The sequence below is a fragment of the Phaethon lepturus genome, unplaced genomic scaffold (assembly GCF_000687285.1).
Source record: "Phaethon lepturus isolate BGI_N335 unplaced genomic scaffold, ASM68728v1 scaffold17943, whole genome shotgun sequence".
In the NCBI taxonomy this organism is placed as follows: Eukaryota; Metazoa; Chordata; class Aves; order Phaethontiformes; family Phaethontidae; genus Phaethon; species Phaethon lepturus.
In genome coordinates, this window is record NW_010527156.1 from 1 (window position 1) to 20,796 (window position 20,796).

The following is a 20,796-nucleotide window of genomic DNA, read 5'->3' on the forward strand; positions in this document are numbered from 1 at the left end:
GTGGAGGTGGGAGGCAGGTGAGGGACTCCCCGCGCCGTGAGGAGAGGGGGAGCAGCGGGGGGAGTTCCGGTGCTCCCCGGTCCCTGAATTTGGGCTGCGGTGCTAGCTGAAGAGTGGCTTTCGGTACCGGTTCTGGGCAGGGGACCGGCAGACCCCACGGCCCCGGAGTCCGTGGGGAGAGCTCTCCGGAGTTGTGGGTTAAACAAACGTGAGGAGAAATTGCCACGGATATGCGTACACACTGTTCCTTAATCACAGCGGGTGCCGGTGTATTGCCTTCTCTTTCCTGTACGGAAGAGAGAATATTGTGCAGCTGTGGTGGGAGAAGGTGTTTTGTGGGTGTGCAAGCAGCTGCCCTTTCCTTGTGAGGGTACGGCAGGCATGTACTTGTGTTTTCTAGCAGCAAGGCTCTAAAACCCAACACGAACAGGTGGGTGATTCATCTTCCAGTGAGAGCAAAGCATTTTGCCTCTGAAAGCCTAGGTGTCACTTCTGAAGTGACCGCAAGTCCTTGCTTCAAGGTGAAAGAAGCAGGACGTGTGAGGCAAAAGCATATTAAAGTTGAGGAGATTTGGTCGCTTTTGGTCAGAGTTTCAATTTCTGTATTTAATGAGGATTCTTTTGTCTAAAATGAAGTGTAGCTTACATCCTGTACAGCTGGTGCTACAGATGAATGCAGAAGTTACTGGAAAACTTATTTGAATTCACCATGAGTAACGTATTATTTCTTTCCAACAGAAAGATGGAACTGTCTTCTGGAAAACTTGCTAGGTTTGCTGATGGGTCTGCTGTTGTCCAGGTAAAAAAAAAGTTAAAAGTTTGTGCAACTTCAAAATTCCTGGATCTGAACAGGCATTGTTAGGACCTCAGAGCGTGTCAAAAGGATACAGAGCCTCAAGTGGCAATTTAATCCCTAATGAATGTACAGCTGCATTTTGTAGGGCAAGATTTTGTTTGAAGAGCAAAAATAATGGTGTGAAATGTGGATTTATGTGGTTTTCTGCAAATAATATTCTGGAGTTCTGGTTTGTGAATAAGTTTTTTACTTCAGACAGTATTTTTGTTGCAGGTAATTTCAATTTTTTTTTTTTTTTAATCCAGGTAGGTGACACAGCAGTGATGGTCACAGCAGTCAGTAAAACTAAGCCTTCTGCATCTCAGTTTATGCCACTGGTGGTAAGTACTAATGATAAAATTAATTTTGTGATAATGATTGGTAGCCTTAGCAGTAGTAATCATTAAATAGTGGAGTTCAAGATACTGAAGAGAGTGGGGAATGCAGGTAGCAGACTACGGACCCTGGACTTCAGAATACCAGTGTATGAGAAAATTGCTAGACATGTGGATGAGGGATGAGCACTGGATGTTATCTACCGTGACTTTAGCAAGGCTTTCCACAAAAACCTTGTGAACTGTACTACAACATCCAAGTTCGGACTTTATATTTTAGATGTGTGGAAAACTGGCTGGATTATGAGGCTCAAAAGGGCTGTGATTGTTATGGGTTAATGATTCACGTTCTACCTTCAGGCTGAATAGTAGTGAGCTCCTCAGGGGTCTACCCTGGAACACAGCCTGTTTCATACTTGCAGCAGTGACCTGGAATTCCTGCTCATCAAGTTTGCAGATAACACCAAACTGGGGGGATGCAGATGATACGCTCAGAAGCAGGGCTGCCATCTGGAGGGACCAGGGGCTGGAGGAATGGGCTGACAGGAACTTTATGGAATCCTATAAGGACAGACATAAAGTCCTGAGCTTGGGGTGCACTAGTGCCCTGCAGTGGTTCATGCTGGGGGCTGACTGGCTGGGCAGTCCCTAAGAATAGTCCCATATAGAATGGGAGGGTCCATTCGGGCATCAAGGCAGAGGCTTGAGTAATGTAACCTGATTTCAGAGTCGACCTTGCTCTGAGCAGGAAATTGGACTATAGACCTTCTGAGGGGTCCCTTCTAATGGGAATGATTCTGTGGCTCTGAAATCAGTAATCTGTTTTCTTTAGGAATCCCTCTTTTGTTTTTAAAAGGTTGACTATCGTCAGAAAGCTGCTGCAGCGGGAAGAATTCCTACAAACTATCTTAGAAGAGAACTTGGTTCCACTGATAAAGAAATTCTTACAAGCAGAGTAATAGGTAGGCTGAAACATTTGCAGTGTATTTTAAATACTTTGAAATATCCTTGTGAATATTTGAAAACGTAGTAATTTGTAACTGCTGTTTGCAGAGATGGTTGTTTCTGCAGTAATGTCAGAAGAAAACAAACTTGTAATTTCTTGCTTATCGGTATTGATTTTTAAAACAATAAATGAACTGGGGCTGTGTGCATAGTCCTTTGTATACACACCTGGATTGTGAGAAATCTTTTTGTCACCTTTGCTGATGTTAAGTTCTCATCCAGATGTTACCTCTGCAGTTGTACATCTCTGGACAGGTGGAAGAGAAAACCAAGGTAAACTCTGAAGTACAAAGAGGCAGACTAACTGATTGGTATATCTCTCTTTCTTGATCCGGCTTGAAAAGTCATATATCCATCATGGCTGTCTCCATTCATGAATAAGATAACACCTTGAAATTCAACATTTATATAAAATTTTTGTCAAATACATCAGCATCTTAAGACAATGAAAAGAATTAGGAGAGGGAACAGCCTATAAGGCCTAGGCTGGTACACAGAATCCTGTATACTTCAGACTGAAATAAAATTAATAGGAAGTCTACGCATCACGGAAATAGTGCAGTATTTTGAACATACTTGCTTTTGTTGCTTTTCTTTGTTTGAGGTCTATGTCCCTTCATTGAAGATACTTCCAGTGAAAAATGATTTAATAGCTTATTTGTATCCTAAAGCGTAGAAGACTTTTTCAGTGCTTTCACCTTGTGTTACCTGACAGTGGGTGTGCTCACCCAAATACCTCTTATTTTATTCCGAGTGCTATTGAAATTTTAGACTTGATTATATGTCATGCTAAATTTCCTTCTGGGTTCTCTGCCTTTTCTCTTCTTTTTTTGTTTGTTTGGGTCTTTAATTGAAACCATTTTCCTGGTTTCTTGTGGGGTTAGTACAAGACAAACTGAAAACCAAATACTTCTTAGACTTTGAAAATTTCTTTTGCAGATCGGTCAATCCGACCACTGTTTCCAGTAGGCTACTTTTATGATACGCAGGTAGGTCACATTCACTGTCCTTAACTACAGCTACTTTCAGAATGGAAAACTTGTGTATGTCCAATGAAAATTTCACATGATATAGGCACTATTTTAAGAAAAGCAGTTTTCATTACCGTCCAGGAAGGGTTTACACTTTGAAAAACAGTCTAATAGTGTAATGCTGCTTTTTCATTTGTCATTTCTTTGTCTTAAATTATTTTTATTACATGCTAGTTTACAAATTTTGTTGTAGAGATACAGGAACAAAATTCAAATATCCTCTGTACAACAGAGGAAAGAAAGGCTAATAGCATATGTTATATGATACGACATTACACATCAGTGGTTTTCTTGTAAGCTTTCTACTTTAAATTACTGAACAAATTTTCATTTGCAATATAGACTTGCATAAATATATGAAATGTTTTATCATCCGTAGCTTTGTATTGACAGCTAATAAAAATGTATAGGTCAAAATTATTCATTGTCTTTTATCTTATGCCAGATCCTTTGTAATCTTTTAGCAGTAGATGGTGTCAATGATCCTGACATTTTGGCAATTAATGGAGGTAAGAGGATTGTTAAAAATTACTGCGTATATGTGATTTAATATGATCTATTTTTTCTAATACAGATTTTTATCTCTTCATTCTAGCTTCTGCAGCACTTGCATTATCTGATATCCCATGGAATGGTCCTATTGGTAAGTAAATATTTTGAAATTATGGATGATTTGAACATGATGGAAGACCGTTCATGCTTCCTTTTTTAACAAGAATCTGAAGCTAAAGTCCACTATCTTTTGATTCAAGTATTGAAAATAAACTTACAATGGATAGGATTATTGCACTTCAAAGCATTATTTTTCCTGGACTAAATATACTTCTAAAAGGATTTATAATCCAGAAATAGTATAGCAGCAAGACCAATAACTTAATTTTTTTTCTTCAGAGAAATGTAGTCTTGAAAAAGCATTGTTTAGAAAATAACTGGATAGGAATACTTTTTCTCCAGGAACTCAAGAGGAGCTTTATTTCACTGTGAATATTTTTCTGGAAGAGAAATGATCTAGCCAAGAGCAAATATTTAGTTGTATTTTACTTTCATCTGCCTTTTTTCTAGAAAACATGTGCTCAAATGACCAAAAAAAAAGCCCAATAGACTTACAGGTTTGTGTATAATGCTGCTTGGTATTACATGCCCTACGCAGTAATACTACCCAAAAGAAATTCAAGAATGGATAATTTTGCCTTACGGGTTTGTTCTTAATATATAGCTAACATGCTATTATTTTAAAATGAATCCGTAGCTTTAATTATTGTTTTTAGATGTAGAATTTTCAAAGTAAAACGATACCTTAAAGAACTTCCTTATTATTATTATATATTTTTCTGGGGTTTATTTGTAGGTGCAGTCAGGGTAGGACTGGTTGATGGAGAAACTATTATCAATCCAACTCGAAAACAGATGTCCTCTAGTGCTTTAAATTTAGTTGTTGCTGGAGCTCCACAAAATCAAGTTGGTAAGTAAGTTAATTATTAATACCTGTTGAGTGTTTGAAAATCAAGATGGTGCCTCTTTGGAGGTATTTTCCTAATCTGTGAAACTTGCATTTTTACACAATAGTAGGAATAAACAACAGTATAGGTTAGGTAAAGTAAATTCCATTATATTTATGTAGCTTAATATTAATCTGTATTTCCTCAGTTGAGTTAGATAGTTATTGAAGAATAAAATAGTCATTTACTTAACTTTTAACTTTCCATTGATAGTTATGTTGGAAGCAACTGCTGAGAATATATTGCAACAAGACTTCTGTCATGCCATCAAAGTAGGGGTGAAGCATACCCAGCAAATAATTCAGGGAATTCAACAACTAGTGAAAGAACGGGGTGTTGTCAAGAGAACTGTTCAGAAGTTATTTGTTGCCCCTGAAGAGATTGTGGAATGCACAAAGAAGTAAGTTCAGAATGAATCATTTTGATCTAAAGTCTGTTAAGTGACTCAAAATGCTTATTTAACAATTACTTAATTTGATGAGCTCTGATCAGATAGTTTGGGGTTTTTGTTTAACAAAACAGCATGTTTTGAATGTTTAGAATTACTTGCTGTGTTTTCCATAGAAATTTAGGAACATGGCCTTCATCTCTTTTTTATACTTGGTAAGAAGGACAGGGCAAAACAAATACCCTGAAAACCCAGTGAAAGTATTGTAAGTTAATATGCCATTCTTGTGGAATGGGGAAGAGGAGTCAGGATGTGGGCCTGTATGAGCCTTGCTGTGGAAGTGATAACTAATTCCAGAGAGGTGGCAGGAGAGCAGGCAGGAAGGACAGCTGGAGCTAGTAATATTTATAAATGTCAGACTGGTGCTTTCATACTGCTAATGAAAACAAACATTTAGTCCTCAAAAGAAACTAATTATATAAGTGTTTTTTAAGCTGTGTTTTCAAAAATTCTTTCTTTTCTTCTGAAAGACTTGCTTTTAACAAGATCTATGCGGTGTTCACAGATTCTAGCCACGATAAAGTAAGTAATCCATTCAAACACGATACAATTATTTTTTTAATTAATATCAGAATGAAACTGTAGTAAGATATATGTATTTATGCTAATGTCAATAAAAACTCTTTTCCTCCTCTGCGTATATTTGCAATAGTAATAATAAATTGTTCTGTAAATTCTTAGCTACCAGAATATTTGTTTGCAGTACATGGGGATGGAGACTTCCTTTTTACTAGGAGTCCCATGAAAAAGACAAGGGATAATGGGTACAAGCTACTCCTGGGGAGATTCTGATTGGACTCAAGAGGAAAATTTTTCACAATAAGAACAGCTATGGGAATAATCTCCCCGGGCAAGTCGTGGATTCTCCAACATTGGACACTTAAGATGCAGCTGGACAGGCTGCTGGGCCATCTAGTCTAGACCGTGCTTTTGCCAAGAAAGGTTGGACCAGATGATCCTTGAGGTCCCTTCCAACCTGGTATTCTCTGATTCTGTGATTATTGATCTTTGAATTTTTGTGACAATCCTATTCCTTACTCCTTAAGCTTTACAGAATTTTAAAACAAACTAAAACCCAACAACCGAAACCTCTTTTGTTATTCTGCCCTGTAGAGTTAACTGGTTGCAAATCCTATGTTCTAGATTTCTAGAGATGAAGCAATTAACAAAATAAGGCTTGAAACAGAAGAACAGCTAAAAGGTATTATTTTTTGCTTTCCTAATATTTAGAGAATGCTTAAATGGAGCTAGCACTACTTAGAGTTGCAATGTGCTTTTTGTTGGCCAAGCTATTTTAGTACAAGTTGTGTAAAATTAATTTTCCGACTTAAGATGCAACTTCTTTTTTGTACCCAGAAAAATTTCCACAGGCTGAGCCTTATGAAATCATGGAATCTTTCAATGTAGTTTCAAAGGACACTTTTAGAAATCTTGTTCTGAAAGAATATAGAAGGTAATTACATCAAACTGCTACTGAATAATATTTCTGTCAACTTCTTATCCAAGAGTATAGTTTCATTGATCTGGTAATTTCTGCTTGTAACTTTAGGTGTGATGGGAGAGATTTGACTTCCCTCAGAGATATTAAATGTGAAGTGAACATGTTTAAGATGCTTCATGGATCAGCCTTATTTCAGAGAGGTCAAACACAGGTAGTATCTTTAAACATCAGAAATTATAAATTAACTTACCAAAAGGTAAAAGATTTGTATTAAATTCAAGCTTTCCTTTTTCTTCACATTCAAATAGTAATAACTAGAGAACACTTTAGATTGAATTAAACTATACCTAAGCCCATTAAGACAGTAGACAAAGCTTGTGGAAACAAGCTCCATGTGCAGTACGAATGTTAGGATAACATTCTAAGCATATGTTCCCAGAAAGAGTCTGGTAAACGTTATTGTGTCTTCAGACTTTCTGAAGAATGTCTAGTAACCAAAGTTAGAAGCTGTTAGGATTCTCCTTGTTTGGTTCAGGTTGGCAGATTTGGGTATTTTTGATAGATTGGGTTTTGTCTTGGGAGGAGGTAGTTTGAGAAGAAAGCTTTCCAGTTCAGGATGGCGTAAAGTACAATTGCTTGCTAATAAGGTAAGTCCAAAATAATATCTTTTTCATCTCTGTATGTAGATTTTTATGGTAAAGATACTTGTTGAAACAAAAGCTTTTCATGTAAAATGTAATTCCGTTCATTTTTAGAAAAATGGATGACTCAGTTAATGGGACATTGCTGTGTAGGGCAGTGCTAAATTGTGCATGTCATGAGAAATCCTTCTAAAAGGAACTTCAGATGTAACTGGGACTAAATAGGGAAACTGTACCCAAAAAATTGCAATAATGAGATTTATTTTTTTCTCCTCTTTGCCAAAAGTGTCAGATGTTGGGTGGATTGAATTAAGATTGTACTCAAGATTTGGTCTGCGATATTTTTATAGCTCATTTTGGTAGAAGGCTGTCAGCCACTGATCTACTTATTACAGGGTACATGGGTAGTTGTAAACAGTGATTTACTCCTCAGTGTTATCCCCTCTTGTCCCACTACAAATAACACATGCTGCGAGTCCATGTAATAAACAGGCTTGTTCTTTTGCCCAACACTGTGGCTGCATCTGGCCGTGGCTCTTAAATGAACTAGTTCTGTTTCTTAGTGAACGAACTGTTCTAGGCTCCTACCAGGTTAAGAAGCATTAATATTTTTAACTGTGATCCCTTGTAAGATTGTATAATGTTTACAAATTATGTCTAAGTTTGTGCAATGAAGGAAAAAAGTTTACAGAAGTAGTAGGTGATGGCATCATATCTGTTATTGAAGTAATTCTTTTTGATTCTTCAGGAACAGTAGAAGTTTGTGAAAGATGGGAGTGTTTGACCGGTTTATTTACTCTCTTTATTTTAGGTTCTCTGTACAGTTACATTTGACTCTATAGAATCAAGTGTAAAATCAGATCTTATCTCAACAGCAGTGAGGTATGTACATCTTTTGGTGCTTTGTTGGTGGTAGTAAAGAGGGTGAGCATTTAAGCACATTCAGTAAAAGTTCCTTGAACTTTGACATATATATTCATTAGGACTAAAAAATGTGTAAAATTGGACTTTGAAGTGTCCTGTTTTCAAGCGATCTTGGCAGTTGTTTTTTTTAAGGTGATATGAATTCCATAGACACGCATTTGAAATTGGAGAGCGTTACAAAACATCCAGTTTGGTTTTAAGAGAAAGAAAATAGTGAATTACTCTTGAATCTGTAAAACTGTGTTTATATATTAAGCCTCTTTAAATAAAACAATTTATGAAAGTTGATTCTGCCTGTTGCAAGTATTTATCACACTTGGAACTTGATACGTATTCTACTCATTTAATGTATTTCTCGCAAGTTTTGAAGTTTTGCTCGGTAGGTTGGATGCACATAGCCCATGAAGTGCTGTTTGTCAAGTTTGGTTCTAATGGAAAAAACTAAAAAAGCAGATAATTGAGCACGAGGGTGTACACCAACTGAATCAGCCTATCTAAATATTCTTGTTTGGTCTCAAATTAAAAATGTTCAGAGGGTGAAAAGATTTGTGGTTGTTTTTTTTTAATGGAGTAAGGATAATTTCACTTACGATGTAGCAAGCAAGTCCTCGTGCCGTTAACATTTTATTGCTGAGGGCTAACTTGTTGGGGAGGGGAAACTCCTCCTCTGTAAAGCTGCAGTTCAGTGATCTCATCGCGCCAGTGTGGGAGCTTTTACATTTTAGTGTGTCAGCTTTGCTTTAGTTGAATTTTTTGGCCTAGAGGTGTTTGTCCATATTCTGTAATTTTGGTATTCTTGGAAATTAGTTTGTGTTAAATAATGGATTTTAATTAAGTCATTAAGTTGCTTCATGAATGAGAGGTTGCCCCTACAGAAAGCTACAGGCAAGTCTTGACTTGAAGCAACTTTCTTTATAGATTAGCTATTTTTGTATTTACTGCAAAGAGTCAAGTCTTGTGGTACTTCGGGAACTTTTTTGAGCACAGAATTTTATTTATTTATTTAAATTTATTCAGTAGCTATTTTGTAGTTACAGAGATTTTCAATTTTCCTTCCGAGAGCTTACATTTCTGAGTCCATATTGCAACGTATGCAGTAAGATGCTGATGTTCTTGAAGTGTGAATTATATTTTTTTTTTTTTTCCTTCCTTTAGATGCACCAAAACCAGCGTAAGGAACTGATAGGGCCTATTCTGTTCTAAACAGCTAGGGAAACTGCTTTAATGATTATGATTAACAGATGAGGTTTTTTCTTTGTAGACTATGCTTTTTAATTTATTTGCTACATAGAAAACCTTAGGAAAAATGTGGGTGATCAGCAAATCTATTGATTTGTTGTTTTAGCTGGATTTATTTGTAAGCATAACTGAATATAATTTTATGTATTACCTGTTGTATGTAAGACATGTTTGGTTGCTCTTTTCTGACATGGTCCTGTTTTTAATTAATAGTGGAATAAAAGATAAAAACTTCATGCTGCATTATGAGGTGAGAGTTTTACTGTGTCACAGCTTTCTGCATGATTCACAGAAGGGCTTCGTGTCTTGCTTTTAAAGGTGAAACTGATCACTTCTAAGGACATAAATTATCTCTAGACTTGCTAAAATTTACTAGGTCTAATTCATATGTGAATTTATACTGCAGTTTATGAACAAAAGTGCCAGTTTCCTAAAAACCACTAGATAGTTTGTAAATTGCCATTTTATACAGCCTTTTTAGTATCTTAACGTTAAGTTTGTTTCTTAAGAATGAGTTATTACTGAAAGCAGGATTAACCTGCTCTATTTTTAGTAAACTCTATTAATGTGTTCAGCTGACATAGTATGCCAATAGTAAATAAGTGCTTTTACATCTTGGATCTCTCTCAGCCTTTGGAACTTTCCCAAAGTATTGCATACAGCCAACAGGCATATCTTGTTCCATTATCCGTATAACAGAAACGAGATTTCTGATACGTTGTTTGACAAGTTTAATTGGAGTAAGTTTGTTGTGCTGTTTTTCAACTACCTTGCGACTGCTTTATTCTCTTTTGTTCTGTGGAAGTAAAACATGTACTAAATGCTACCTAAACCGGTCCTGGTTTGCAAACTAAGTGACTGACAGAAGTCATGTGGTAGTTTGATTTATTTTTTTAATTTGTGTTTTTTACCTCGAGATGCAACAAAACTTCTATTTTCTTTTTCTAATGTGTGTTTTAAAATTGAGAAAGTCTTAAATAATCTTCTATATACACTTTTTTTTTTTACTTCATAGTTTCCTCCTTATGCAACTAATGAGATTGGCAAGGTTAGTGGTATGAACAGAAGAGAACTTGGACATGGTAAGTTCAGCCTAGAGAAGTCCCATGCTGTAAGTTTTAATATTTTGTCTGATTGTTTTTATTTATTGATCACCTGGTGTTTTTTTTTTTTAACAGGTGCACTGGCAGAAAGAGCTTTGAAACCTATTATTCCCCAGGATTTCCCATTCACAATACGAGTTACTTCTGAAGTCTTAGAGTCGAATGGTATTATGATTTTCTTATTTTTAACCTAGTGCTAGGGACCAAAAACCTGGTTCTTAAAAAAGCCTGAGTTTAACAAACTTGAGTTGTAGGCATTTTAGGTAGTAGATTTCACTTTTAACCTTCTTAATCTTGATCGCTGTATTACCTGAAGTACTTAAAATAAAAAGTATGTATGAGAAAGGTCATGAACAACGGACCTTTCTTTCAATTTGTAGAACAGCACAGTATCAGTCTGAGAGGTAAATGTAAGTTCTGAGTTTAGTAAGATAGCATTTGGGAATGTTTTTATGCTACAGAGCGAGGAAAATAAACCAGCATGTATTGAGACCCATTCTTCAGTGTTTAATCACAGCTGGTACCCTCACTGACGTAGAGGTAACTTCTCCTGGCTGTCTGTATTTGTTCTTTCTCACCTCCTCAGTTTGGGAGAGAGCTATTCATTTCACCTTTCTGCAGATTCCCCTGTGTGGCAAGAAGCTCCCTGAGATCCACCTCCTATTTCCTAGCACAGTCGCGAGATTAGGTGGTTCAGAGAACGGGTTAGTAGAGAAAGGGAAGGAGTCCCACTGGTAGCTTCCTGCGAAACCCACACGCTCCTTGTCTAGAATATTTAATATTAATCATAACACTTGTTGAGCTTTTTTCATGTCAGTATTATGAAAGACTCAAACTGTATTACCTATTTCTTATTAAAAATACTTCTGCTACAGAAAACTTCTAGTTGCAATAATTTATTGTAGTATGGTGTGTTGCTGCACGGTATTTCCTAGGTAGCAGCAAGTTAGTTGTGAAACTGTCATGGAAGACTATCACCACCAAGTATAGTTTCAGATACTTCTGACTGATGTTAAATACTTTTTTTTCTTCCCCTCCCCCGCCCCCCCGCTGTGTTCTAACACTGTAGGGTCCTCTTCAATGGCTTCTGCGTGTGGTGGAAGTTTGGCATTAATGGATGCAGGTAAAAAATACGGCACTTATAAACTACCTATGATAATGTGTTCTCCTTGTAGGATTTGGAAATGGCCAAAGGTTATAAAAATGTCATTTTATTTACCGCTCTTAGGAGTTCCAGTATCAAGTGCAGTGGCAGGTGTAGCAATAGGTCTCATTACCAAATGCAGTCTGGAAAAAAGAGATATTGAGGACTATCGCTTGCTGACAGACATCCTGGTGAGTGTTTCTAGCACCATTGTTTTTATTGCTGCTTAATTTTGTAAAATACCCTTTATGGCCTTCTTTTCTAATAGTTTACCTGGTTAATTCTGGAACATATGCTACTAGAAATACTGAATAGTATTCTCTGTCTTGTCTCCCAAATTCATCCCTTATTTCAGAAAATCTCTGTGAAATGACCAGTCGTCCTTCTTAGTTTTTTGTAATTATTCAGTTATTTCTTTTAAGCTCTCATAAGCTCGCTCTTGCCAATGAATTTTGTCGTTTCTTTTGGGAGAAAGCTGAATAATTCTTGAATACTGTAATTTACTGAAAAACACAACGTATTGGATGGAGAATGAGCACTTAGCAAAGTTGCTGGGGAGGGTGGAAAATGCACATTATCGTGCTGCTGCTGCTTCTTCCTGTGGCATCCACCGCTAGTACAAAAGCAACTGCGGATCTGTCGTTTAGAAACTAGTCCATGAAAGCTCTTAATTTATAAGGAGAGTAAGGAACAGTGTTAATCACAAACAGCACAATAAGGCTGAAGAAAAACAAGTGAGTCTCAGAAGCAGTCCCAAGTCTGCAGAACTCCGTTGTGGCTTATTGAAACGTGGAATGTACTTAAAGTATAATGAGACTTGACCCTGGGATGAAGTTACTCCAATTTGCTTTCTTTCTGCCTACGCTGGTAGGGAATTGAAGATTACTATGGTGATATGGATTTCAAGATGGCAGGTACTAATAAAGGAATAACTGCCTTGCAGGTATCGTAACATTAAATCTTCCTAAAATTGAACTCTGAGAATGTATCTAAAAAAAGCTTCCCTTACATATTGATATAACTGAACTCTCTTCATATTAGGCTGATCTAAAACTGCCAGGAATACCAATAAAAATTGTAATGGAAGCTATTCAGCAAGCTACAGGTAGGTCCGTATTTGTATCTGCATCCATTTTATCATATTAAATGATAAACTGTATTATAAGTTTAATAATTTATTATTTCGTTTTATGAATTTTTTTTTGTTTTCATTGTGGAAAAAAGCTGCTGTCTTCAAAAAACTCGTCTGGTTTGGGCGTTGTCTGTTATACTTCAATATAGGCACTTCATACAAAATAAATAGCTTTTTGTGTCAGAGGAGAGCATTCAATCTCCAAAAAGCCAGGCCCTTCCCACCACATATAAGTTTCATATTATTGTAGGTAGTGTCAGTGAAGTTGTCTGCTACCCTTGGAGGTTACTTTTTATTAAAAGGAAACAAAATATTACTCCCTGCAAATGGTGTGATACTAATGGTCATCAGTTTAGTACAATGGGTAACTTGTTTTGAAAAATGCAGTAAAGTTAGTGGCACAGCAAACTCGGGCAAGGGGGGTGGAAACATATACAAAAGAGAACATCAGGATAGAGGAATAGATTATGAAATATTTACATGCAGTATTTTGCATTTGACTGACACAAGTACAATATTACTAAGCTATGTCAGTTTATACAATTTTTGTCATACTGTATTCAAACTGTATACAGACTAACACACAAACGTCCTATTACATGATACTTTTAAAATCCAACAGAATAATGTTAAGAAATAGTTTGCTGTTCCTTTTATAACCATAAATTCAGCTATATTTACTATTGAAATTTACTGCTGTCTGTATTCTGATGTGTCCAGCTAAAATATTCTTGAGCCATATGGAAAAACTGAAGCTACAAGCTTTAATAAGGATTAACTAGCTCTAAAAGAAAATTTTCAACTTGATTGTAATAGCAAGATTTTAGCAAGAAAACCCTTATTAAAATGTAAGAACTTGTAATTCCTGTTCAATGGTGTGTCACTTCAAGCAGTTCACCTAAAGTTCCAGGCCAGTGTATGATAACTTAACTAATTGAAGCTACACCCTGTTGCTCTTATCAGCACTCTGATTTTTTTTAAATAATACACTGAAACAGAACTGTATGTAATGATCTAGGCTACATAAAATCAATAAATGTGCTGAAGGCGTAGGGTTTGTATACACAGAGCAGAATGTTGTACCGCAACAAACATGCACTACCTGAAATGTGTTGTTACCCTGATAATTTCTCAAGTTAGGCAGGAGGCAGACTTTATGAATGGATGTTTATCTACTTTATAACAAAAAATGCATATGTTTATTTTACTCTTATACAAAACTCTTTTTTTTACCTTCTTCCTCCTTCCCCCCTCCCAACTCCCCACAGCTGCCAAGAGGGAGATTTTACAAATTATGAACGAAACGCTGGCAAAACCCAGACCTAACAGAAAAGAAAGTGGACCAGTTGTAGGTAATGTTAGCTGTATGTTGATATTAATTCATATCTTTTATAATTACCTTTTTAACAATAAGCTGCTGCTTAAAACAGCTGTATTTTAATGAATGTTTCTTATATATTTCTGCCCCTGTCCCTTAGGTCTCTTTTTTCTTTGGGTTTTTAGAGGGGAATTTTTGTTTTTCATTGCTGTGTGGGTCAGCACTCTACTATTTCGCTGTACACCAGAAAACAGAATTAAACTGAAGCTAGGAAAAACTCAAAAAATCAGAATGGATATAGATGTTGGTATTGGTATGGCTTAAGGTAACTTACACTCATCGGAGTTTTTGTATTCTATGTTTTCATTTACTTTCAGCAAATAATAGTAGTTATAGAAGATTAAAACCTAAATGGATGTGACGTATTTTTTTTGTGATAGCCTTCAAGATTATAGTATTTAGCATTTCAAAGTATTTTTAAATGTTCTTTCAGAAACTATCCATGTTCCATTATCAAAAAGGTTAAGATTTGTTGGTCCTGGGGCTTATAATTTGAAAAAACTTCAAGCACAGACTGGTAAGACATTCTTGCTTCCTGTGATCATTTATCCTAATGTGTTATTAGCTTCTCTTCTCTGTACAAAAATTACTAGTGTGGAGTTTTAATTAGTGGATCTTGGTAGCACAGGTATTACTAGCACAGCTATTGCCGCATCTTAATGCTATTGTTGTGCCCTTTCAAAAATTATTAAGACGCTAAACTTCCCGAATTGTTCTGTAGACCACCCCTGTAAAACTTGCATTTCTGCTTCAGCAACAACCACCTAATCAGTACATGTGACGAGCTGTTAAGAGAATAGGGTACTTCTAATTTGTGCTTTATGCTGCAGACTGCAAAAAAGTATTTGCCTTTGTCTTCAGACTTGTATGTTTGGTTGCTCCAATGCGTAGTACAAACAGAATCTGTATGGTATCTTGATAAGAGGTGCACATGTTTTGAAAAGCTGGGTGAAGCTCACTTCAGCTGCACTTAGTTGTGTAGATTCTCTCTGTGAAAGTGCTTGAAGTTTGTCTTGCAGCGGGAATTCCCAGAAGCTTGGTGCACATGTGATGGTAATTTTCAGGGTTTACAGGAGAGGCAATTAAAGGTTCATCTAGGGACAATATTGCAGGTAGTGTTGAATGGAAGATGTGAAGTCAAGCAAGTCTGATTGTGAATATATGCTGAAGTGTAGATCAAATCTGTGCAGCTTTTCTGTCTATAAACTCAAGCTTTTTTCCTGTGCTTAAGAGGGGACATTGAGCTCTTTCCTGCAGTGCTCATTGACTGTTTTCCTAGGATTCTGTGAAGAGCTTTTATACGTGGTTAACATGCTAGCATATGTTAGAAATCCAACTCACTATCATGTTTTAGGAGTGACCGGTACGGGGGCTTAAAACTGGTAGCGAGTAGCGTGACAAAAGTTTCCTGACCTTACTATATGTCTTGGAATAAATTAATTTTATTTGTTTACACAGTGGTTTGTCCTGCCTGGTCATAAGTGCCAAATTCAAAGTAGAACCCTTTTTTGCCCATTTCCTAAATAGGGCAATTGATGCTTTGGTTGAGATAAATGCAGGCTGACAGGTCACTTAGAATTAGGCCTATAGCTTGATGTTGTGGTTGCCCTCCAAAGTGAATGAACGGAATTTGCAAAGTCTTAAGTATTTCTGAGAGGCTACACTATTTAAAACCTTTGTGCAAATGACTCAAAGCAGTGAAACTAGACACAGCCCGCCCTTACCATCTCTCCAACATGGTGAAGGTAATATTCAACCAATAGTCAGACATGGTAGCAGAGGTGAGTTTCTGCTGTGATGCTATTAAATACATCAGACTTCTCCTATGAGCACTTCTTTGTAAATGCCAATTCTTTCCTTTATTGCTTAATATAGCAAAATTTGTTCCCTACTTATAGAAAGCTAGTGTTTTAAAGAGACTGATGTCTGTAGTGTATCCAGTAGATGTTCTGCTTCATCCGCTTTGGACTTGAAACTCTTGAAATGCTGTAGCTAGCTTGATTAGTGCTTCTCAGGGGCTGGGGTGGAGAAAAGGAGGAAAAACCCTATTTCCCTTTGGTTGTAAGCCTGTGCAGTCTGTTGGCGAGAAAACTAGTCTAGAGGTGCAAAGAATTTTACCATGCAATCTTGCTGTGTTCTGGCTCAGAAACACCTTAATTTCCATCAGCTATTAATGAAAGCTATAGTTTTATTAAAGATTTTTTATGAAATTCATTTGTAGAAGCTGAGATTTCTTAATAAAAAATTATTTAAAGAATTTTTTCCTGTCATAAAAGGATTATAATAGTAATAATTTTGCAAATGTGAACAGTCCCATATGGAGCACAAGTTTGTCCAGGTACTTGGCAAGCATACCTGTAACATGGTTTCCATTCAGTTGCATGTAAACCTGTCCAATGCCTAATCTGAAGAAGAATATTTTAAATGATGAGGACTCCAAGATCTTAATGAGTCTGCAAATAATTTTGCTCTACGCAAGTCTTTACTGAATGTTAATTTTCTGCTTGCTGAAACAGTAGCGATGTTCACCTAAATCGTCTCATTAAATTCTATTTCCAAGGCGTAACTGTAAGTCAGCTGGATGAAGAGACGTATTCTGTGTTTGCCCCCACACCTAGTGCTATGCATGAAGCAAGAGAATTTATCCGTGAAATCTGCAAAGATGATGTAAGGACATCTTTCGTTGTTCGCTTTTTCAGTTTGAATTCTGTGAATTTGTGTCTTACTGTTTTCTTTCTTTCCCCCCCTACAGCAAGAAGTTAATTTGGAATTTGGTGCAGTTTATACAGCCACGATAACTGAAATAAGGTAAAGTGCTCTAGAGTTGAAGTAGAAATCAGTTTGGTTACTTATATATATTCCTGACACCTAAATATGATGCAAAATAATTGGTTTTTAAGGATGCCAAACTTATGCTGGTGACATTGGCACCTGCATAATTCCTGATATTTTTCTGTGTTGAAAATATTACTCTGTTTATTTTTGCTGCTTGTTTAGTCATTAGAATGTCTCTATGAATTATAAAACCTAAGGCCTTTTGTCATCCTTGTATCTGAGGGAGATGGTAGGAATTTGCTTTGCTTTTCACCTTTTGTGCAAGACAAATATTGGATTGAAATTACATGCAATTTTTGGATGGTACTTATTACTGAAATATACTGTCTTGAAGTAAGTAATTTCCCTCCCCTTCCAATTAAGGAAAAAATAAGTGGACATGTCGTGGTTGATACAAGTTGGTTTGGTTTTTTTTTTTTTGGTTTGGTTTTTTTTTTTTTTGGTTTGGTTTTTTTTTTTTTGTTTGGTTTTTTTTTTTGGTTTGGTTTTTTTTTTGGTTTTGGTTTTTTGGTTTTTTTTTTTTTTAAACGGAGGAGTCTAATCTTGTTTATGAAAAGTTTACTACTGCTTGCTTTGGGGTTGATATGCAGAGTAAAACACATACAGACTTCTATCAATGTATTTTGAAAAAACCGTACTGTTTTCTGTTGCAGAGATTCTGGAGTGATGGTAAAACTGTATCCAAACATGACACCAGTGTTACTTCATAATTCACAACTTGATCAAAGAAAGGTAATGCATGTGTCAACAAGTATAAACTAAACACTTATGTTTGTTTTTAATGGATTCTCATTAAGCATAGTCTGCATTGGCTATAACACACATACCATTGTTTTAGAATCTGTTTTCATGTTAAAAGCTGTGTTAGATTAGCAGCACCATTATGCTTAACTTCTGCTTGCCCTGTACTTAAAGCTGCAAACAATTTAACGTATATGCCTGCTACAGTCCTACTGTTCATGCTGTTATGCCCATCACCAACTTCTTTAGATCTGCAATGCCCTTTTCTATGTAACATTTAAAACCTGTTGTTCGTAAGGCAGTGTTGAGCCACTGTGATTGTCTGAACTGTAGCATGAAGAATCCCTAAAAGAAGGAACTTCTATAACTAACCTTACAAAATTAATCAGACTGAAATAATTAAATTTTTTTTTCCTGAAAAACACTGTGTTCTAGATTAAACATCCTAGTGCCCTTGGATTAGAAGTTGGACAAGAAATTCAGGTAATTTTTTTTAATTTTAATATGCCAACAAACTGTTGTTCATGTTTTAGAATTTGAGTGAATTTTTTCTTTCGTGTTATGAAAAAAATATTTTGCCGTATCAGATTTAGTGTCATACTCTTGCTATCTAGGTGCCACATTAATTTGACAGAGCAATATATGTTAGACGGTGCCTATTGTTCATGGCTTTTCCAGCATTGAATTGGAGAAGAAAAAAAACAACACTACCTTTTCAGGAAATGTTATTTCCATCTCTTTTAAGTTGGTCAGTCTTAAAGTGGTGTGTTTTCTTAACAGGTTAAATACTTTGGACGTGATCCAACTGATGGTAGAATGAGGCTTTCACGTAAAATTCTACAGTCACCAGCCACAACTGTGCTTAAGACCCTGACTGACAAAAACAGTATTGTCCAGGGAGGTACCATTCCACAGTCATCTACTTCATCCCAGTGACAGGTAGGCCATAGGAACAACTTAAGACGACTCTGTACTGCACTTTCTTTACAACTATTGTAAAAAATTGTATCAATCTTTTTTTTGTATCATACAGTTACCCTTCAGTGGTGTGCAAATAACTGCCTGCCAGTTCTGTTGCAGCATGTCATAAGTTAGCAACTGCCCTTTTATGTGCTGCAGCTGTAAAGAGCTTAATATTCTAAAATTGGTTCAAGTGCCTTGACAGTTTCAGGCATCCTAGACAGACCACTTTATCCAAAACAAACTTACTTGTTAATCTACAATATCTATGTAAGCATTCCCTCTTCTGTACCTTCACACTGTTGTTTTTTTTTAATGGGGAGGAAAAAAATAAAATCAGGGTGGGAGCAGAGAAGAGAACATAAACTGCTTTCTTGAAAGTTTTGAGTCAATTAATGGAGACATCTTAGTCAGTTAATGGAATGCCCAAAGCCCTTCCCTAGAACTAGTTTCCCAGCATGTATTTGACTGTCAATAGACTTATGCCTAAACTTTTTCCAAAACTGTTGTGTACCTTTTTTTCTTAAGAAGCTACTAGAACAGGAAGGTGTCCGATCGTAAAATCAAGAGCAGTTACACAATAAGATTGGAAATGCAATGTACCAGTGATGATAACTTAAAAGGCAGTCAGTGGCAATCTTCTAGGAATGATTCACAACACCAGAAGAAACTAAAATTCACTGACTTTTTTTTTAAGAAGTATTTTTTCATTTCATGCCTTGATCTAATTAGTTGGTTACAGAGTATTTTCTCTCTCTTTCAGGAAAAAAGGTGTGATAGTTCGTGGAAATAAAAGCAACCTTTGCTAGAATCTGTAGATGTCTTCGCAAGAATCTGCAGGTGGATGGTAGTGAATCATATTTTTAAAATAGACACTGTTTATGCTTAAAGGTGATGTAGAACTTCAAAGTCTTCAAATTGATTAAAACTCTTCTAAAATAAAACCAGAAACAACCAATGCTCTTACCTTGTGTAGTAAGGAAGAAGAACATGGAATTGTATAGACTGAAGAGCAGATTACACTTCAGTGCTTAAGATTCTTCTCGCTATCATCTCAAAATAAAAACGTAAAGATGAGAAGCAAGTATTTAACAATTATTTCCTGGGAGAAGGAATTACCCTGAATACTTGGTTGACAGGCACACTTGGCCAAAGTTTCACTGGCTTTCCAGTGTACAAGATTGAAATGTTGAATGAAACATAAAGACTTAGAAGTATCACCTTTAACATGATGGACACTGTTTCAGATAAATACATCAATAACTGTCATAGGGTTGAGAACTTGTTAAAATATCTGAGCAGAAGGGGGACAAAACAAAGAACCTGGCAGAAACATCATTGTTTATTATCTGGATTTGTTGACACTGAATTTTAAAACATATAATTAAAACATTAAGATTAAAATAATTGTTTTGGAAGAAATAATTGATATGATGATAAATCTTCTCCCTAAAACACCCTCATTAAGAGTATCACAATTCCTCTATCGATCATGTTCTGTCAGTGGGTTCACTGGTCTCTTTTAGGCTTCAAAACATTTCCCAGGGGCTCACAAAAACTCCTTGTTTTTCTACTTTGAGGTACAGACTGAAAATCAAAGGGGTGTTCCTTCTGATGTTCACCAATTTGTATGTAGACCTAATAAGAAAATTAACTTCCCACCTGACAGCAAGTGGGCTCTGAACCTCCTGAAAGAAAAAGCAAAAAGCACTGGAGAGGAGAAATGTGAATGTACAGTAAAAATTGCTCATTCTTTTTTTTTTTTATTCTAAGTTAAAATATTAAAGAAGAAAGAAATGACTGGCCTGCTTCTTTGTAGTTGTCTGCCTGTCTTTCATCATGTAATATTGAAAGTTTTCCTTTAGCAATCTTTTCCTCTTCTTTGAGGACTGTATTCTGTTATTTCTTAGTAAGAATTCTAATGTCCTTGCTTACTATGACTTGACTTAATTGACTGGTATCGATCTCTTTACATATCCGGGATAGTGTTAATGATATTACATAGGCAAGAGTTAGGGTCCCTAAAGAGAAGCTCGGATACTTCAATTTCTCATAATTGTTCTCAGAAATTGACCTCCCCATCTCAGTCATTTTCCAAGGTTTAG

At 36.2% G+C, this 20,796-nt stretch overlaps 1 protein-coding gene across 1 annotated transcript; it reads left to right on the forward strand.

Moving 5' to 3' along the window:
• The first annotated feature begins 646 nt into the window (after window positions 1–646).
• PNPT1 (polyribonucleotide nucleotidyltransferase 1) lies at window positions 647–19,612 on the forward strand. The gene is made up of 28 exons (XM_010283305.1): window positions 647–799; window positions 1,102–1,176; window positions 2,027–2,132; window positions 3,115–3,164; window positions 3,652–3,715; window positions 3,802–3,849; window positions 4,555–4,668; window positions 4,919–5,105; window positions 5,624–5,675; window positions 6,297–6,354; window positions 6,510–6,606; window positions 6,703–6,805; window positions 8,047–8,117; window positions 9,612–9,648; window positions 10,414–10,480; window positions 10,577–10,666; window positions 11,571–11,624; window positions 11,730–11,836; window positions 12,517–12,588; window positions 12,687–12,750; window positions 14,046–14,129; window positions 14,589–14,672; window positions 16,716–16,822; window positions 16,908–16,963; window positions 17,644–17,722; window positions 18,167–18,214; window positions 18,512–18,670; window positions 19,455–19,612. The coding sequence occupies exons 1-27, from the start codon at window positions 674–676 to the stop codon at window positions 18,665–18,667; spliced, it is 2,256 nt and encodes a 751-aa protein (XP_010281607.1). The 5' UTR covers window positions 647–673; the 3' UTR covers window positions 18,668–18,670; window positions 19,455–19,612.
• The last annotated feature ends 1,184 nt before the right edge of the window (window positions 19,613–20,796 follow it).